General features: G+C 35.5%; 1 protein-coding gene across 3 annotated transcripts; it reads right to left on the minus strand.

The window, feature by feature from the left end:
* Window positions 2,736–10,439, minus strand: LOC109228518 (protein root UVB sensitive 5). Of its 3 annotated transcripts, XR_002068395.1 has the most exons (16): window positions 10,143–10,439; window positions 9,746–9,805; window positions 9,390–9,541; window positions 9,110–9,210; window positions 8,568–8,626; window positions 8,257–8,303; window positions 8,094–8,172; window positions 7,939–8,011; window positions 7,668–7,757; window positions 6,135–6,194; window positions 5,863–5,976; window positions 5,461–5,521; window positions 5,266–5,384; window positions 4,207–4,305; window positions 3,162–3,814; window positions 2,736–3,038 (listed from the first exon to the last, which is right to left on the minus strand). XR_002068395.1 is itself a non-coding variant. In XM_019393635.1 (15 exons), exons 1-15 carry the CDS (start codon window positions 10,286–10,288, stop codon window positions 3,584–3,586), a joined length of 1,488 nt encoding a protein of 495 aa, XP_019249180.1. In that variant the 5' UTR covers window positions 10,289–10,439; the 3' UTR covers window positions 2,812–3,583. The 3 variants fall into 3 exon arrangements, 2 of the variants coding, with proteins under 2 accessions (XP_019249180.1, XP_019249179.1); XM_019393635.1 differs by having other exon boundaries at window positions 2,812–3,814; window positions 4,207–4,302; XM_019393634.1 differs by having other exon boundaries at window positions 2,812–3,814.

Consider the following 19,791-nt stretch of genomic DNA (forward strand, 5'->3'; position numbering starts at 1 on the left):
GTTTCATTGAACTCTTATTCTACGTCCCTCTATAGCCACGTCTTGGTATAGAAGGTGGTGCCGATTATACCAGATGAGTGTTATGCATGAACTAGATGGTAGTTATTTTAAATCGTCCAATGGAGGAAGATCAACCCACAATTGGATTGGTTTTGTGACATTCTGTGTTACAACAACTGTATCGTCTTCGGCATTTTCTTCTGCATCTTCCTCATGAAACAAAATCATGTTGTGAGTCTTTTGTTGGCAGCAACATCTGGTGCTATTGCTTTCCCAAAATGAATGATACTATTCTAGATAAAGCTTTCCATCTCCTGAAGTGCCAAGATAATATAGAACCCAAAACAAGTGCAATTGTAGTTTCTACATCAAGATCAAAGTCTGGTGAGATGGGTGGATCCCTTTTGCCGTTTGATGACCGGCCATTGCCGGATAGTTCATCATGTCTGGAATGGGCTGTGGTCCGTATGAAGGGATGACTACTATCATTGATGACGATATACTAACGTCCTAACCCAACACATGGCCTAGCTACGTACTGCACCATGTTGTAGATGTTCTGATTCTTTGAAGGTAATTGATCTGTTAATTATTTATGTCATTTTGAAGCACTAGTTCGATGTGCAAGAGAATTGAGCTACCAGTAATCTTGGTTATAACCTGGAGCTCCAATTTTGTAAAACCAGGTTTAGTTGCCAGACTAGTTAGTTAGGTTGGCGCAGTTTGATTAACTTCATTCATTTGTGTATTGTTTGAAGTGACTCCTTTTTTGCACTTTGTAAGATCACTGAGTAGTATCTATCAACATTACTTGTTCTATGACTACCATGGTTCCAATTTGGATGCAGCTATTGTGTTATAAGGCCAATTTCTGTTCCTTATTTTACAGATTAATTAAGGGATGCTAAAACTTGAATAAAGACCGCAAAAGAAAGTTAAACAAGAGAATATTAAAATTCATGTCATACATTTAAATATGTGATCTCAAACATTGGATTAAAAAGTACATAAGAACCGGAACATAAGAGAATATAACGTATTTTCATAAATTTCACTACAAAAATGTTATCACTCTATTAAAGTAAACAAAAAAATATTTAATCCAAAACTGTATGTTTTCATATAGCCCGAACAACTTCAATCAACAACTTGATTTCTGCAAATGTACCGCACAAGCATCTGAAGTAGCCGTCAACATTCCAATGCTGAAACCTCCCGAGAACTTAATCTCCAAATCCTCACATGAGACTTGCAATTTTCCACAATTACGTTGCGCCTCCTCGTGGTGGCTTATTTGAACTTTTCCATTTAAATTTACTGAAAATCTTGTGGAAAGACCAGAAGCAACATCATTCATAATAGTGTTAGTCATCCATTCATTGTAACTATCGGGCAAAGCACCAAAAGTTGCATCGACGAAGTTTTGAGCGCTTTCGTCTTGATAAAATCTAGCAGAATTATCAGCTTGCCAAAGAACTGTATCCTTGTAGGTAATCTTGGCATCAAATTCATCATATAAGAAATTATAATCATTGGTTGGGTTCTCGACTAAGAAAGTGAGTTTCCAATTGTCAGGATTGTCGAGGACTGAAGGTGGCGCAATGCATGTCACGGTAAGGAGTGAAGAGGAGGCATATATAAGACGAAACTTAGGGTATTGGACTTCCTTAGTAACCTTAGCCGGGAAGAACAAATAAAAAGAGAGGACAACACCCAATGCTATAGCCAGTACAGTTAATACTATCCCCAATGCCAAATTGTAATGATTAGGGTCGTCATTGGTTTGGTCATCAATTTTAATGTTTGCGGCTGATTTCTCCATTGATTGATACTTAGTTAAGAAAGCTTTGGAAAGGAAGACAGAACACTATAATTCGAAGAAGATGGATTTTGAAATGAGAACACTTGTTCTGAATCGCATCAGTTTATATAGATAGTTATGACATAACCAATTCCAACTAAAGAAGGGATTAGTATATTAAAAACCTACTTGTAGTAGGAAAACCTTAAGAAAGATTTAACATAAAAACTTAATCCACATTGAGATGGGAAAAGAAACTAAACTTGCTCGTAAAGTCTAGCAAGTTTTTACTTTAAATTTTATAACCTAGAACTTACGGGTAATTACTTGTTCCCTATGTAATAATTCAATATAACTTAGGTTTACTTTGTCGACAACTAATAATAATAGTACGAAAAAGTGGATAATAGGAGATGTATCTATTTTCTCCTTCCGTCCTATCCGTTAATAAATTTCTATTTCGATTTCAAATACCTTACAGTGAATTCAACTATATTTATCAATTATGTGAAAGTCGTTTATTCACTTAGTTAAGAAGAATTTTATTATCAATTTCTTTTTTTTTTTGCAAAAACAGAACAAAATTTTCTTAAAAAGAATTTTAATAAAATCAAGTAGGCTCTGAATTTTCATTTTAATTAAGTAATCCGATTTGGAAAGCAAACGGAAAAATACCAATAAGCCCTACCCTCTTTAGTAATGGAGTTTAACTTGCATACAATTGACAATGTAAATAATTCTTGCACTACTACGTGACATTTACAATTGTCGCAGGTAAATTGCTTTAATTTTCAAGATTATAAATTCTATTTTTTGTAATGGATGGTTACCTGTAATATCTTTTGGGTGTTCTAATTGTGCAAAAATTTCCTTATATTGCCGGTAGAAACTAGTGCTCAAAAGTCAGAAGTGCTAGGGCAATGCCAAGAAGCCGTGCATATAATGCAGGAGCAATCACATTTTTTGCTCCCAAGTACATGTCCTTTTGAACCTCCACCTGTTTCAACTAATGGGAAAAAAAGACAGTCCGGTTCATTCACAAAGCATCCTGCATTCATACAAGCTCAAGGAAGAGCCGCACCCCTAGGAGTGTGAATATGTAATGAAACCAGCCTACACTAATGCAAACGTCGAAATTAAATTTATCAAGAATGTTTATTACTACGAAAATTCAACTGGCTCCATTTTGCATCGATCTCTTCCTAGGAGATGAGGCCATTGAAAACTTGTTATCCAACTGCAAAAAGGGATAGTGGTTCACAAGATGAACTTGAAATGAAACCAGAGAGATTACTTCACATGAAGGTCATCCATGCAACATGGAAAAGGGTAAAAAATAAACCTCTACTATACGAAATACCTTCATTTTGCCCTCCGTTGTACTTTGAAGCCATCCATACCCTTGTACTTAGCCCTCTCATATTGAACCTTGACACCAACGAAGCTCGAACAGGAATATAATGGAGGATAGTTTTAATCCATCATCAAAACTGAAGGAGTAAATTTAAACTTTTTTCCCTAAGTATACTGACACATGGAATCCATCTAATCCCTGCTGGTGCTCCGTCAAAGTCGAGGGGATAAAACGAAACAATTTACTAACGGCAAGGGTATGGATTGACCCCAAGATAACGGAGGGTAAAATTAATATATTATCATACAGTAGAGGGATAGATTTGGAACTTTTCCCTCCAACGAATGAGGTGACGAACCATCAGACCGGCGAAAAGGTAAGTGCCAGGAATTGAGTATGATCAAATAAGACAGATGCATTCCCTGGTGTTACAGTGCAGGAAGCTCCTCAATCGACATTTCTTTCGGGACCTTTAAACTTAAATTATTTGCATCCCATCCAGCTTCAATTAGTTGTTGTAATAGATCAGGAAACCTATGCTTCAATTCTACCAAACTTTGCTCAAGCCGATCAAAGACATTGTCCGACCAGCCCCAGTTTTGATATAGCCAGTATGTTTGCCATACGCTTCGTAGCACTGATAGGCTTGTGGCTCCTTCCTGCAGGAGGTGAGAAGAGTAAAAACTGTAAGTGACAGTGTTATTAAAAGTCAAGCGATGAAGTGATGTGAAACAAGAAGTTATCACTTCATGGGTGAAAGCCATGCACAAACTGATCCCGACGAGAAGTGATCAGTTCATTGAAATCTCAACTTCGAAGAGATGGACTAGTGTCGATTATATATTAAATGCTGAAATTAGTACTAAATTCATGTATCTTTGGTATATTCTAATTTTTCGTAAATTGTGTGCTTCACTTCAGAGAAGTGTGCGCTTCAGTTCACCGCTTATCGCTTCAAATCCCATGGACCTGGTTGCTTTTTAGCACTTCTGCTTTTAGCAACACTAGTAAAGTGAGAGCTATGTTTCTTCAGCAGAGTATAAATGCATACCTTGAAAGATACAAAGACCTCAAAATCTCTTGGCTTTTGCTCATGTACTACAAGAAAATATTTCTCCTCCTTGTACAGATTAATGAGTTGCTTGATCTGCTGCATAGAAAACAGCAGAATGAACCAAAGATCACTCAAGAATACAGGGCATTTGACTTCTTTGAGGGACACAGTAAAATGTATTACTCATTTCTTTCATTCATCAGGAAGATAAAAAATTGCTACAAATCCATTTGCAGATTGTACGAGCAGTTATTTCCTCATTAGATCCTGAGGTCTGAAATGAGATTTTCAATGTCAGAGTTACGCAAAAGAAGAAGCTATTTAAACATTGCGTTTCAACGGGAGCCCATAACACTGGAGATTGAAAGTTTTCATATAAGATATCAAGATCCAAATTCAATGCCAATTTCTGCTATCAGATATACATTCAGGGAGTCCTGCTACTAGGCACCGAGGGAAATATGATAGTAGGTTGGGAAAATTGCTCTCAAAGGTTCTTATATTTACTTATGAGAAAAAGAAAAAATGAAGGGACAAAAAAAAGAAAGGGAAGCTTTTTCAATTGCAATATATGAATTGAAGACCATGTATTTGTTCCCTCGTTGCTCCACCAGGCAAGAGGACTTGCAAATGTTAAATTGTAGCAAAGGAAAAATTAATGTGGATCCTTTTGGAATAGATAATTAGATTAGTTATACTAACCGCTCTTAAACATTGCAAGGGCGATCATCTGAAAACTTATGACAAGTGTTGAAGCAAACAGGTAAAATCTACTGTAAATTTCCATCATAAAGCTAAGTCCACAGCCTCAAAATAAACATATTTTGATAGAACCTCTTGAAGCAATCACCTAGTTATGTACTTTCCTAAATTTAACATAAAGCAAGGAGAATTGATTTATCCTTATGGAATTAAAAACATAGGAATTCATGAAACTGGCATTAGCAACTATTGTGTCGTTATTATGCTATTATCTACCTGGTATATAAGTTACTTTCATAAGCATAAATCAACTCAATTTTCACAATGTTATATATGACCTAAAGTAGGCTATACCATGGATTTGTATTTTCCCCTATCAAGCATCTCCTCCAAAGATACCTCAAAAATAATTCGAGGCCTTAAAAACCTTTGCCACAATAAGATGCTCTCGATCCTATTGCATTCATCGATTCCTGGTCCACACGGAATAACCGACCTGAGTTAACAGCATAGGATTAAAGATTGCATAGAAACCACGACTGAGTTTACCTGGAACTGTACAGTGTAAAACATGGGAGTTCACTAATATTCGAGCCCGCTTGAGGTTTATCTGCACGAAAGAAGATGTAATCAGAAATCTATTTGCCAAGAAAAATTCAGAAGATTGTTGCTTTGTTCCAAATCTCTCCTTCGTTATCGTTCATTGTAATTGATTAATTGTTTCTGATATCCGAAGAAAGAGAAGCTTGTGGGAATGTTATTGTTTTAAGAAAGCTTTAAGAAACCCGATTGAGCCAATATATAAAATATTGGGACCCACAGAAGAAAATGAAGATGAGAAGACAAGTGTTAAGAAATTAGAAACCACTTGATAGTATTGCCATGTTAACTAATATTTGGCAACACAATAATAGTTATTCTGTATATCAATGTCTAAGAATAAAGTCTCACCGTGTTGAATTGCAGAACTGAAAGAGACTGATAGCGAAACCAAAGATGTAGGATCCGCACGCTTAACCATGTTAGTGCCAATGTAGGATAAGACTTTGAGATACCAGGTGTATCCTGTATTAAATTTTCTGTTATTAAAAGTTTAAAAAGAAAAAAGTAAAATACAAATCTGCTATTATGGATAAAATGAGGATTATATTGGTTGGAACCTTAGAAAGTTATCATATGAAGGGACCTAACTTGTAAACCATATAAAGCAACATATGCCATACCAAGGCTAGTATGCCGAGAGCAAGACCTACCAGCTCAGCAGCTACTTCCCAAACTTCTTCCTGTCATCAACATTAGGTTATCCAAAATGTTACAAGAAGAAACTCTATAACGTGATCAAACAAATGAATTGAGAAACAATTATAAACCATGTTTGGTGCTCAAGAAAGTTTTTTTGGGAATAGAAAACATGTCACTGTTGCTTGGTTATAGTGTGAATGTATCAATTATCTCTTCTACTATGTGTGTTTGGACATAATTATACTTTTTCTTATTTGGTTTCAGAAAAACATGGATGCTAGATTATACTATACTGATAATCATACCAACTAAAAAACCTGACAACATACAAATATAGAACTTAAATTTGCAGGAACCCACAAATCAGAGCTTATTAACTAAGTAAACTGGAGCAGTCATAAAAACCATTTGTAGCTCATTGTAGCTCATACATCAATCAACTATGCCTCAATCCCAAATAGTTAGGGACGATGGTATGAATTCTCTGTATCCATTATGCTTTATTTGTCATTGTCTGTGTTACAACTTTTTGAAGTGGAGCTTTGGAGCAACGGTAAAATTGTCTCCGTGTGACCTATAGGTCACGGGTCCGAGCCGTAGAAGCAGCCACTAATGCTTGCATTAGGTTAGGCTATCCACATCACACCCCTTGGGTGCGGCCCTTTCCCCATCTTGCGTGAATGCGAGATGCTTTTTGCACTAGGCTGCCCTTTTGTGTGTTACAACTTTGAATTTGAGAGAAGGCTTTCCTCTTATTTATCAAACTATATGCGTCGACATGATCAAACGGAAGTAAGAAAACTATTCACACACCCTTCATTGCCTGGTTGAAGGTCCACTCAAGTCGGTAGCAGGGGTGTACATTTTGACTTCCAAGTGATGATTTTCCGCTGCCAAACACTTATTTGCTTGGGGACAAGACTATTGTGAAAGTATGCCTACCGTTCAGTCCACAATCAATCCCAGATCCATCTATTTGAGGGAGGTCCAATTCCAGGCAGTCTATTTCATCCCAATACCAAAATTATTGTTGATAACGGGTTCTCTAAATCTCAATTTTTATCCATCTGCAGATGCGCAAGTCTTTAACAGAATATATAGACTGTTTTTTGCTGTCCATCTAACTACTACGACTCTCCTCCTTTATCCGAGCTTCGAACCATTACTAATCTTATGAAATGCTAAATACATGCACAAACGAGTAAATTGGAGCATTCATAAACACTACTCATTGGCATTCCAACTGAAGAAAGCCTCGAGGGAGAAACAATATGGAACTCACAAGTTTAACACATTTATGGAGCTGAAAGCTACCGTTCTAACATTTATATTTATTGACAAATTTCATGATTCGCCATAAAAGCTCATCCACCATGGATATAAGGAAAAGAAAGCAAAGCTATACCCGGCACATAAACAACTAAACTATCGAAGTCAAACATCAATACAAGAAAAAAAAAATTACAAATCCAGTTCATCAGATTTGATCTACAACAGAAATATTCAAGTAATACCTTTGCTGCTACGTCTCCCAAATTTCCACCGATAGCAAAGTGGTTTTGTATAACCCGGAATGAAGGGTCCTTTAGCCCTCTTGCTACGGCCTACTAAAACAATACCAACACTTAAGAAACTTAAGAATCCTAAAGAACTGACTTAGCATGCAACTCGAGAAAAGAAAGTTATGTATCAGATTCAAAGAGAACTTTTACAAAGTTTACTACTCATGGAATCATATCCTAGGGACGCATGAAATTCTAACTAAATTTTTGGTTAGCTAAATACCTTGGCAAGATTTCCAAGAGATGCTAAAGGTAGGAAATAAGACGGATAGAGAGGGGTACAGAGATCAAATATACTGCGCACAAGAAATAGATACCATCAGTTCACTTGAACCACTAATATTTGATGTACCCAAGAAAGAATAAAATTCGCCATACCTTCCTGCACTGCCGATGAAATCTGCATACATGCGCCACTGTTTAGGATCATCATCAAAAAGATTGCCGAACCGCCCACCTGGAAGACATCAGCCTTTACTAACAAATTTAATTCAGATAGGTCCCTTGACTCTGTTCTTATACTTATTTTAAACTACCAGACCAATAAAAAAGCGTCCAACGGCACCAATGCCATCCTTTGAAACCCATCTGCAAAATCAATAAGACAACCACTAAACTCTATGAACTTCAAAGAATAATGCTCTCTAAATTTTCTAGCAGCAATCAGTGTGAATTATAATAACATATGAGGCAAATATTGAAACACTAAACTCTAACTTCAAAGAATAATGCTCTCCAAATTTTCTACCAGCAATCAGCGTGAAATTTTATAACATATGAGGCAAATATTGAATTCCTTAAAGTCAAGGCCACATTTCACGCAAATAAAAATCTGATAAAAATGAAGAGTACCTGATGGCAGCAGCAGAAGCAGCTGCAGAAGTTCCGGAGAAAGATCCCACTCCAACAGCCTGGATGTTAGACATTAAAATCAGTATAGGATACGTCGAAATCAAACTGAAAGCACATAGACACGAATCCAACTATCATAAAATATGTTAGCAACTAATAAGACCAATACAACTAGAATTAAGTGTAATAACATGATTCACATAAACATATGGGACCATATCACTCAAATATAAGAAAAAAGAGAGAACAAAAGAAAAGAAAAAGAAACAAAGCTAACCGGTTGAATAACATTGAACCTTCTAGAGAAGAGGAGAACTCAAAGAAAAGTGTCAAAAGAAAAAAAAGTGAAAGAGAGACCAGAGGCAGATAAAAATGAGAGCCAGCGAGCAGAGAACAATTTGTAAGCTAAATTAAAACTCTGTTTCAATTAGTTTATTAATGGTTATCATTTACAACGTCATATCCTGTCAACAGTTGCAGAATTTACAAGCACACTTTAAGATATCCAAGTGGAAATAATGGCCCGAATAAGATTGACATGCCTTTAAGAGGCTTGACGTCACCAGCGTGTGACAAATCCACCCAGTTACATTGGTCGGGAACTGAAGCAACATGTAGTCCAAGTAATCATCTGTAACTGTATCTGCAATGACAGTTCATATAAAACATATAAGAAATACTTACAGCCCTTAACAACCAGAAAATATCAACCGTCAAACAGACACTTCTTGGCATGTAGGAACATAAAACTAGAGTTATAGTGAAAATGGAAATTAGAAAGAAAAGAAAAAAATGAAAATAAACGATATGATGTTTTGTTACCTGGGAAACCTGCTGGCAATACAAAATCCTTGATAACCTTAGGGAGCCAAGATAACTCCGTGACAGGGATTTCAAGATGTTGGGATCCAGTAGTTGCGGGCACATGCTCCTCAAGAAACATTTTTACTTCAGAGTCATTATCTATAATGTACCTATCCAACGAAAGAGATAACAACCCCTTTTATTATCAGACAAACTCCATATTCGACCATCATTTCGATCAGTATATTTCTTCACAGGCAGCATTCAATCAGTAGATATCGAGCAACAAAAAGATAACAACCCCTTTTATTATCAGACAAACTCAGTAAAAGGACAACGAAGCAAATCTTTGAAACAGAACTAGAAAAATATACCTTTTTGAAGTTCCATTCCTGTACTTCTCCACCAGAATTACATGCCTTTTACCATTTTCCCTGTAATTAAGAGGGTGGAGATGATTAGTCCACAAAAATACACCACTATCAACATTTGGCATATATCAGATTACTTAGAATTCTGACCAAAACTGGACCTAACATAAGTTTAACAGCAATAATTAACCCTTAATCCAATATCAAAAGAAAATGGTAACCACAAGAAGAAAAAAAAATTAAATCTTTACTTCAAAACTTATATTCCAGCTCATTTGAGACTTAGTGTTCTGCAGTACGTCCAATTCAAGACTGAAATATCAATATTTTGAGTTTCATTATCAATCATAGTTTGCTTAAAAAAAACTTGCAAGAATGTAAAAAATCATTCTTTTCATACCCAGACGAGTCTATTGCAGCTTCTTCAGATTGTGGAGAAGTGCACAAGAATTTAAAGGGTTGATTGCTAATACTATTGTGAAGTGTTAACTGGTGGGAACATGAAATGCTGAAGATTGGGTAGTTGAATTGCAGAGAAAAAGGCATTGTTTTGAGTTTTAAGGGATAACGGAAGAAAGAATGTTGTTGGCTCTATCTAGCTCAGCCTTTTTCTCCATTGGACCCTCTCAGAGAGTACCCAAAAAGATTTGGCTTGTTACAGAAATGTAAACGGGCGGGCACGGGTGAGGCAGGACCCGGATACACCTATATGTATTGTTACTATATACAATAAGGGACAACCAATGGGCTTTTGTAGTCCTCACAAAAGTTTCCAATATAATGTGAACTTTTCAATTAATTACTTCTAGGTCCTAATCTTATTTTCTAAAGGTAAATTTACTTTTTATTTTATGGATTACTTCTTAAAAGTTGTCCTACCTTATTTTTTCTGTTTTTAGTGTTGTGAAAACTGATGTAGTTGCCTTTTCCCTGCATATCTCATTTTTGCCAATCACTCATTTTCGGAAAGTTTAGCAAATACCCATGGGGCGAAAAATATTTATCCGTTCCTATCCATTACTTTGCCCCCTTTTCCATTTTTTTAATATCTAGCCAAATGAAGTCAATTCAAGCTGCTATAAATCAAGCTAATTCAAGCCAATCCAATTCAAACCAAGCCAAGCCAAGCTAAACCTAATCAAGTCAATTCAAGTCAAGCCAATTCAAACCAAGTCAAAAAAAGCCGAACGAAATCAAGTTAAGCTAAGTCAAATGAGTAAAAAAAGTTGGGATGGGTGTGGGTAGGTAGGGATAATTAGTTTTATTTTGGTAGGTATATATTGTAAATAATTTTTAAATGGATAAAAGAGGGTATTAGTTTAAGCTCAATGAATATTTTGCATAAATTGCTCTTATCTTAAGACCGCTCCCACCTGGGCCTTTGAAATTGGTAAATGTAACTTCCTATGGATCTTTTTTTGCCCTTAGGTTACTTTTTACATTATTTGACCTTATACATTTCAGTAAATTTAGGCAAAGTATGTCAAATTTTTTCTCCAAGCCCACAATTTGTTAAGTCTTGCTATACATTTAGACATGTCCTATGTCATATGTTCCTAACCATATTCTTCTCTCTTTAGAGCTCATATATGTACTAATAAAGACATGTCAGAATTATTTTTGGGTAGTTCTAAATCTTTTATTTATTAATGTACTTGAATTCTTTTTTATTAATATACTTATAAGACTAATATTCGGTCAATTTATGTAAAGACTCTAAACTAAAGAAAGTTTACTGGTGTTATTTAGAGGATTCTAAAAGATAAAAACATGGGTCTTCATTAATACAGGTGAATTAAAATATATTAATAAAATCCTAAATGAGTTCATAATAAGCATAACGTGAGTTTGAAGTAAATAATTTCATGAACATTGAAAGTTAAGATCTTAAAGGACTAAAACAAATTTTGTTTTTCTATATTGGAAATATACTTATTTAAAATTTTAGTTACTATTTGAGATTGTCATTTTACGTGTTTTTAAGTATTTATCTCATCTACTACTAATTTCTCGATGCACCTTTTTTTTTTTTACTTCAAAGAAAATTAAAACCTTCTATTTTATGGGTTTAATTGAAATATAATTGGTATAAAATGATTGAAAATCACTTAAGATCTTTCAATGAATAAGAATTGTCTTCAAAAGCTTATGTTGATTCTGGTTTTGGTTGAACTTTCTTCCTTCGCATGCGCAAGTCATTTTTTATAACCTTTCTTACCGTTTTTAACCTAGAGTACATAAAATACATTTTCAAGAATTAACAAATTAGCATTTATGAAAGAAAAAAAGTAATAACCTTTATAATTTTTTAAATTTGTCAATTACATTGGGGGATGAAGAATAGAAAAAGGAGAAGGAGTTAAAATGTAAAACTATCCTATTTTTTGCTGATTTTAAGAGGTGATATAATATTTCTGTTGAACCAAGCACGATTCTCATTTAATTAGCTTTTTTTCTCAGCTCATTGAATTGGATTGAATCTTTTTATGAACAATTATATCCATCGCCTTTGAAATATCTATGATGCATTACAAATACTAAAAGTATAATTTATTGATAGTGCCACGTTATAACATTGAAAATGAAGGTATCGTTATCAGCCAAAATCGAATCTCCTTAAAATTTCTTGGTTGGTAACTTAGAATAATTTTTTAAGCGTAAAGTATGGAACTAAATTGATCCTTAATGTTCACTTTGATAAATTTAGGTTTCTTTTTTAATTTCGTCTAAAACTAAGCTTAAATCCCCACATTTAACTACGTAACCCGTGCCACGTGAAATTATGAGTGAACAAGTAATAAAATACAAAAAGAAATCTATAACTAAAGAAATTATATGCTCATAAATTCGTAAAAATGCCAAATATTTTTTAATTTATGATCTTGTCCGAGTTGTAATTATTTTGAACACTTTAAATCATATTAGTTTATAAAATATTGAATCACTTGTGTACCATTGGTATTTGCTAATTCTCCGGCCAAACTTGCTTCCTCATAAATAATTTTTTTCTTTAACAAAATTATTTAATTATGTGATAAGAAACTTTAATAATTATGAAGACCTATCAACAAGACTTGATTGACGTGTCACTATATTAAATTATTTATGCAGTAAAAAAATATGATACGAATTAAACTTATTTAATTAAAATAAAATTATTAATTCTAAGAAAAATATCTTGAGTTTGGGCCCGAACATAGCACGGGCCTCCTGCAACTAGTAAACTATATAGCCGAAGAAATTGGCCAGCCTAGTCACTTCTAGGCCTTGGTACTAGAGTTTGGCCATATTTTCAAATGCACAAGCAATACAGCCATTGGTCCGATTAAATTAATATTTTTGCTCAAGTAAAATATCAATAAAATTCAAAAATAGTCAGATTTACAAGTGGTCATTCGAAAATAGCCACAGTTTCAAAAGTAATCGAAATTTAGCCACTTTTCATGTAAAGATAAATCTCAACGAAAACACTGTTCAAAATCCGAAAAATACTCCAGCATAATATACTGGAGTTCCATCATAAGTATACTGGAACTCCAGTATATTATAATGGAGTTCCAACATAAGTATACTGGAACTCCAGCATATTATAATGGAGTTCCAGCATAAGTACACTGGAACTCCAGCTTAATATACTGGAGTTCTAGTATAATATACCGGTCCAGTATAATATGCTGGAAGTTCATACACAGGTGCTCCAATCTCCAGTATATTATGCTGGAACTTTCCGTGTGTTGGAGTTCCAGCATAATATACTGGAAATTCATACACAGGTGCACCGATCTCCAGTATATTATGTTGGATCGGTCCCTGTTGCAGCAAAATAGTGGCTATTTTTCAATGACTTTGCAAATGCTGGCTATTTTTAAATGACCAGTCCGAAAACTGGCTAGCCCGTGGTATTTTTACGTAAAATATCAAATACAACTCTAGCAATCGATACTGGAGCTCGAAGCCTGGGGATGATTCCTGACTTTTGAACCTTTGCTAGTGTAAAATATAGGAACGATTTCTTGAAATTAAAATAAGGTAATTGTTACTGGGGTTTGAATATATAAAGGATTGAACAAACCCGACAATCGATCGTTATTGGGGTTTGAATCTAAAAGGAATATTTTCCACCAATGGTACCTCTTTCAAAATAAAAAAATAACATCTTGGAGTTTCAACTTGTAGAAGTTAGAACTCCGTGATTATGTCATGGAGTTCGAAATAAGATACTATTGTTGGATTTGAACCTTATAAATTTTTGAATTTCAGTATAGTATGCTGGTTTTTTACCTTAAAAACTCTAAAGTCATGTACTATACATTTTGAATTTCACATATAGAGAGTTTTTCGGACTCTAGTATATTATGCTAAAGTTTAACTTGTAGAATAATTGAAATTCAGTAACGATTTCTTGAGTTGTTCAATATGTTTGGGTACTTTTGTCCGATACATACCCGTACTTAAACAGAATGGCTAAAGTCTAATAACTTTTTAAATCACAGCTAAACGCTAAAAGCAGGGTAAAAATTGGCCAATTACTAATATGAAGGCATATGTTCTACATACTTGTCGTCGGTTTTTTGTAAACAAAAATTTAAAGAAGAATGAATTGTAATATATTCTTTAAAATGAGTATAGTCGTTCCTGTTAATTTTAATTGTACTTCATACCTACGAGGTAGTAAACTCGCAAATAATGTTTGTTTTTTACAAGCTTTTAATCAAAAAGGTTTTGAAAAATATTGTCCAAACATTAAATTTTGATAACGATTTTTGGTTAGAGAGTTAAAATGTTTTAAAAATTATTTATTAAATAGTGATAACAGTGTTAATAAATCAAATATATAGTGATTTGACGAATCTTTTTAGTATTAAAAAGTCATAATCTGAAAAATGTATACGGTAAAATTGGTTAGTGATAGTTGGACGAATGAAGAGGTGACACGTGGAGGTGAAGACAAGTAGGATGTGCGTCAGAAAATAGTCAATACCGTTGCAAGCATGTGACCAGTGCTGGATGAGTCCCGAAGACAGAGTAGCCGACAAAAAAGGTTCAAAGTATTGTCATCGAGTAGCATTAAATGAGCAGCCGTTACAGAGAATATCTGCATTTATAGCCAACCGTTATGCAGCCATAAATGACGGTTCTATTCTTATTCAAGAGAAGCTTGATTTGGGGATCTTTTCTCGCTAAATAGAGCTATAAATAGGAGAATTTAACATCCACGGTAGACACGAAATATTCTGGACACAAAAGCTACATTCTGTTCTCATTTTATAACATTATTCTCAGTCTTTATTTTTGAATATTCTTCTCACTTTTGCCACCGGGGAGGCTAAGTTCATAGCCATGCTTGTATTTCCTTGAATTTCATTTCATAATTTTATTTTTATTCTTTTTTATCTAATATTTTTGAGTCAAATTGATTCACTTGTCTATAAACCACGCTATGAATTCAACTGCACCATTTTACGGATAAATAAAAAATATGGTGAATAATACATTACGACTTTCACGATCTATATCCCGCTATAGGTCGTGATGGTTCCCAATGTCGTCGTTAGGCAAGCTAACGGTGTACTATCAAATTAATTGTTCAATTTATTACTTTGGAAATCATGAGATTTATTAAATAAAAAATTTGCACATTTAAAATCATGGGTACATACACAATTAGTAGGATATAAAAACAAAAGGTAATAATGTTATGCAATTCCGTAACATCAACTAGAATATCCCAAAACCCGGTGTCACAAGTGCATGAGCGTCTACTAAAGAGTGTCATAATAATACAACATCTGTCTGGAATATAAAATAGACAGGATAAAGTAAGTAAATAAGATGGAGACTTTGTGTGCTGCGGTGCGTAGCATGGAAAACAGCTTACCATAAGGTCCCCTCAGCTATTGCGCCTACGCGCCAAGATGACCACCAAATGAACCTGTCAGATCATATAATTATAATGCAGAAGCGTAGCATGAGTACGTAAATCAACGTGTACCCAGTAAGTATCTAGCCTAACACCAGAGAAGTAGTGATGATGGATCGACATCGACACTTACTAGTGGTCTAATAAAACAATATGATAAATCATAAACAGATATGAAGCACTACAGTAATAATGAGGTAAAAACGGTAACTATCATAATCCTCCAACATTTCTTTTGTCGATATAAATCTCTCAAATGTCATATGCTATCTCAACAGATCAGAAATATCAAGTGTAGTCTCAAACATATAAGGAATACCATATAAATGCCAGGTCTCAACAAAAAGGTGAATCTCATGAATATCCGGACTGCTAGCGGTATCACACACGATTATGCTGATGTCATACGACCCAATCCAAAGTGATGTGTAGACTGCCGAGGGTCGACCGATGCGAACCATAGATGCATCTCAATATACTGTCGAGGCGTTCGGCCCGATCCACAGGAAAGGAAGAAACTTATCAAATTACGAGTCACGTGCTTACAACACAGGTACAAGAGCATAAAGTAAACATGACTTTTACCATTTATCAAATATCTCGCCAAACAACTCAAGGTGATAAAGATCAGCCCAATATATTTCCAAATCAATTTCAATTATAGATTCACTTAATTAAGCTGGCAAAATGAGTTCAAATAATCCAAATATTACATGATAAAATTCTAATTCTACCCGTACATAAATATGTTTTTAGCTTTGTACGAACTCTCGTCACCTCGTGCGTATATAGCACCCACAACTAGTAGCACATAACAATTTTAATCCTACGGGGTAATTTCCACAAAACCTTTGTATTCATTTGCCAAATCTTGTTCAGTTCCATCCAAGCTCGATTTTGTCTGATTCTTAGACATGAGACTTACCTCGCTCCGAAATTCCATAACCGGCTCCAACGCCTCTCTAACTCCTCAAACTAATGCCCATGATACGAAACTAGTCAAACAATCATGCAAACCAATAAAAAATATACTCCACCACTCATAATTAATCAATTTATAACAACCCTTGGGCCCCGTGCCCGGATTTCGAATATTTTTGAAGATAAAAGTTACCCATAACACCACGAACTCAAATATATAATTTATTCTCAATTCCATGTCCAATTTCATGGTCAAAATTCAAAAATATCAAATTCTAGATTTTCTTCAAAATCCCAAAATTTCTATAAATTTCCATATTTAAATCCATATATAAACCATATTTTTAACTTACAACAAGTGGGAATAATTTACCTAATGATAGTTGATGAAATCTCCTCTTCAAGAGCTCCAGAAAATCTCCTGATGGTAGGCTATAATCTCATGTTTTAGTCACTTATTGCACTCTAATTCACTGCACTTTAATTGTGTTTGAGCTTTAATTGTTAGTGCTTTGTACTTATTGTGTGTTTTACGCTTTGTAGGAGTGATTCCGAGCTATGTAGATGTTGTGGAGCAAATTCAAGCTATTTGGAGCTTTGAAGTCTGAGTAAAAGCCCAAGGGATTAATACGGGATCGCGTTCGGGGGTCGAGGACCAAGTCTGGACGTCAAAACACAAGATTTGAGTCGTACTCTGAGAAATTTGCACTAGTGCGACGCACTGTGCGAGGCATAGTGCGACGCAGCAGTGTATTTTTGGTGCTTGATGAATTGGGCAAGCCTCTGATAATCCCCAATAGTGCCCCGCATGGCGCGTCACCCTATGCGGCGCGCCTGCGCAATTTTTACAGAGCCAATGTCCTATTTTGGCTAGGAGAAGGTGTTTTCGTCTGGGCCCGAACCTACTTGGTTTAAATACATGGAAAAACATTATTTTCTGGACTTTTAACATATTTTAGACCTAAGGAGGCTAAGGAGGAGTGGGAGAAGCAAAAGCACAAGGATTTCATCATTCAATCTTCACTCAAGACTCGAGTTTGGATCGTTTTTATGTTTTCCTATAATTTAAACATATTTGTGATGAATTGCTCCATATCTATGGAGTAATTCCCTTTAGGGTTTGATGGATTTTGGTGTATTGATATTTGTTTGTGGATTATAACTCTAGTTTTATGTATTGAAGCATTTTTGGATGATTTAATTGTTGCATCTATATTCACTTGTGTTCATGTAATCGAGTGAAGCATAACTTGTGATATCTTTGTATTATTTTGTTGGTTGAATTCATTAATTCGTCTTAGTAATCGAAAGAAGCTAGTTGAATCATTGACTAAACCTAGTTAGGAGGATAATCGAGAGAGGTTCTCCTAAATACCAATCCACCATGAATTCTTGCATATCTTCACAGAGCTTAAATTGGTTCATCTTGTGAGGTTGAGACTTAATCGAGAGAGGAGTTTCTGCTAAATGTTTAAACTAATAATTTAGTGAATTCGAGAGACTCAATTGAATATTAGAAGTGAATTATCTAGAGTTAGATCCCAAACAATTATCTTGCACCTATCCTATTAAAACCCTATTTTCTCCCACTGATAACCTTCTTTGCTTACTCATTGTTGCAATTGTCACTAGTCAATAGCTCTAGATTCTTAATTAATTTTAGTTCGTAATCATATAAATTTTAACTTTTGATCATCTTGGATAGCAATCAAGCTAGAAACTACAAGAACATTGTTTAAATCCAATCCCTGTGGATACGATATTATACTGTACTATATTCGACTAGCGACCATATTTAAGTATTTTTTTTTGCGCTCGTCAACGCCCAACCAAGTGAAAATGAGCCAAACCCCGCATAAAAATCGAATCTGCCTAGGTCCTTCCTCTTCGCGATCGCGGAAGCTCTTTCGCGATCGCGAAGGCCAAAAATACCTGCCAAAAATTCCTTCTTCGCGTTCGCGACCGCACGGTTGCGTTCGTGATGCCTCCAGGTCCCCATTGCTTCGCGTTCGCAGTCATTGAAGCGCATTCGCGTAGGATTAACGCCTCCAGGATCAGCTCCCCATCCTTCTCCGCGTTTGCGACACCCTATCGCATTCGCGAAGGGCACCTCAACCTCAGCTCTGCGTTGGCGGTCCCTTTTCGCGTCCACGATGCACATTTTTTAGCAGCCAAAAATTCCTTCTTTGCAAACGCGTTCATACCTTCGAGTTCGCGAAGAACAACACTAGACACCAGCACTAGCCTCAGCAAAACAAGGAAAAATGGTCCAAAACCACCCCGAAACACAACTGAGGCCCCCAAGACCCCGTCCAATCACACCAACAAGTCCCAATAAACTTATCCAAAGGCTCGAAATTCCACGAATAACATCAAAGTCACGAATCGACGATCAAAATCCTTCTTTCAACTTTCAAACATTCAAACTTCGACGAACGCGTCCGAATCATATCTGAATATTTCATAATGATGCCAACTTTTACGTACAAGTCACAAATCACAAATCACAATACAAACCTATTCCAAGGCTCGGAATACCAAATGGACATCGATAACACCAAAGTCCACTTCAACCAAACTTTTGAAATTCTAAAACCTTCAAAATGCCAACTTTCCACAATAAGCGCCGAAACGCTCCCGGACCATTCGATACTCAACCCGATCATACGCCCAAGTATCAAATCATCATACGCACCTATTGGAACCTTCAAATCCCGATTCCAAGGCCGTTTATTCAAAAGTCAAACCTTTATCAACTCTTCCAACTTAAAGCTTCCAAATTGAGAATTTTCCTTCCAAACCAACTCCAAACTTCCCGAAATTCAATTCCGACTACGCGTACAAGTCATAAAACATGAAGTGAAGCTACTCAATGCCTCAAATCGTGGAACGACGCGCTAGAACTCAAAACGACCGGTCGGGTCATTACATTCTCCCCGCTTATACATACGTTCATCCTCGAACGTGCCAAGAACCGTTCTCGAGTTGTCCAAAATCGTTGTTTAACACCTCGTGCACCTGCTCGTTCCACCACAACCCATGTGAGCACATTAGCTCGAGCCAGATTGAAGATCTTTCCTGCTACCTTTAGGGGTGGGCATTCGGTATTTCGGTTCTGTATTCGGTTTATCAATTGTGTATACCAAATACCGTACCAAATTATTTCGGTATGGTTCGGTATTTTTTATTTTGGTGCAGTACGGTTTCG

This window comes from Nicotiana attenuata, chromosome 7, assembly GCF_001879085.1.
Source record: "Nicotiana attenuata strain UT chromosome 7, NIATTr2, whole genome shotgun sequence".
Taxonomy (NCBI): Eukaryota; Viridiplantae; Streptophyta; class Magnoliopsida; order Solanales; family Solanaceae; genus Nicotiana; species Nicotiana attenuata.

Excerpts from the sequence above, each read along its gene's own strand:
- LOC109228518 (XM_019393634.1), bottom strand. The coding sequence starts at position 10,288 with ATGCCTTTTTCTCTGCAATTCAACTACCCAATCTTCAGCATTTCATGT. Across the intron at positions 8,304-8,567 it reads GCTTCTGCTGCTGCCATCAG|ATGGGTTTCAAAGGATGGCA; the intron begins GTACTCTTCATT and ends TTGATTTTGCAG. Across the intron at positions 4,306-5,265 it reads GGGGAAAATACAAATCCATG|CAGATCAAGCAACTCATTAA; the intron begins GTATAGCCTACT and ends TTTTCTATGCAG.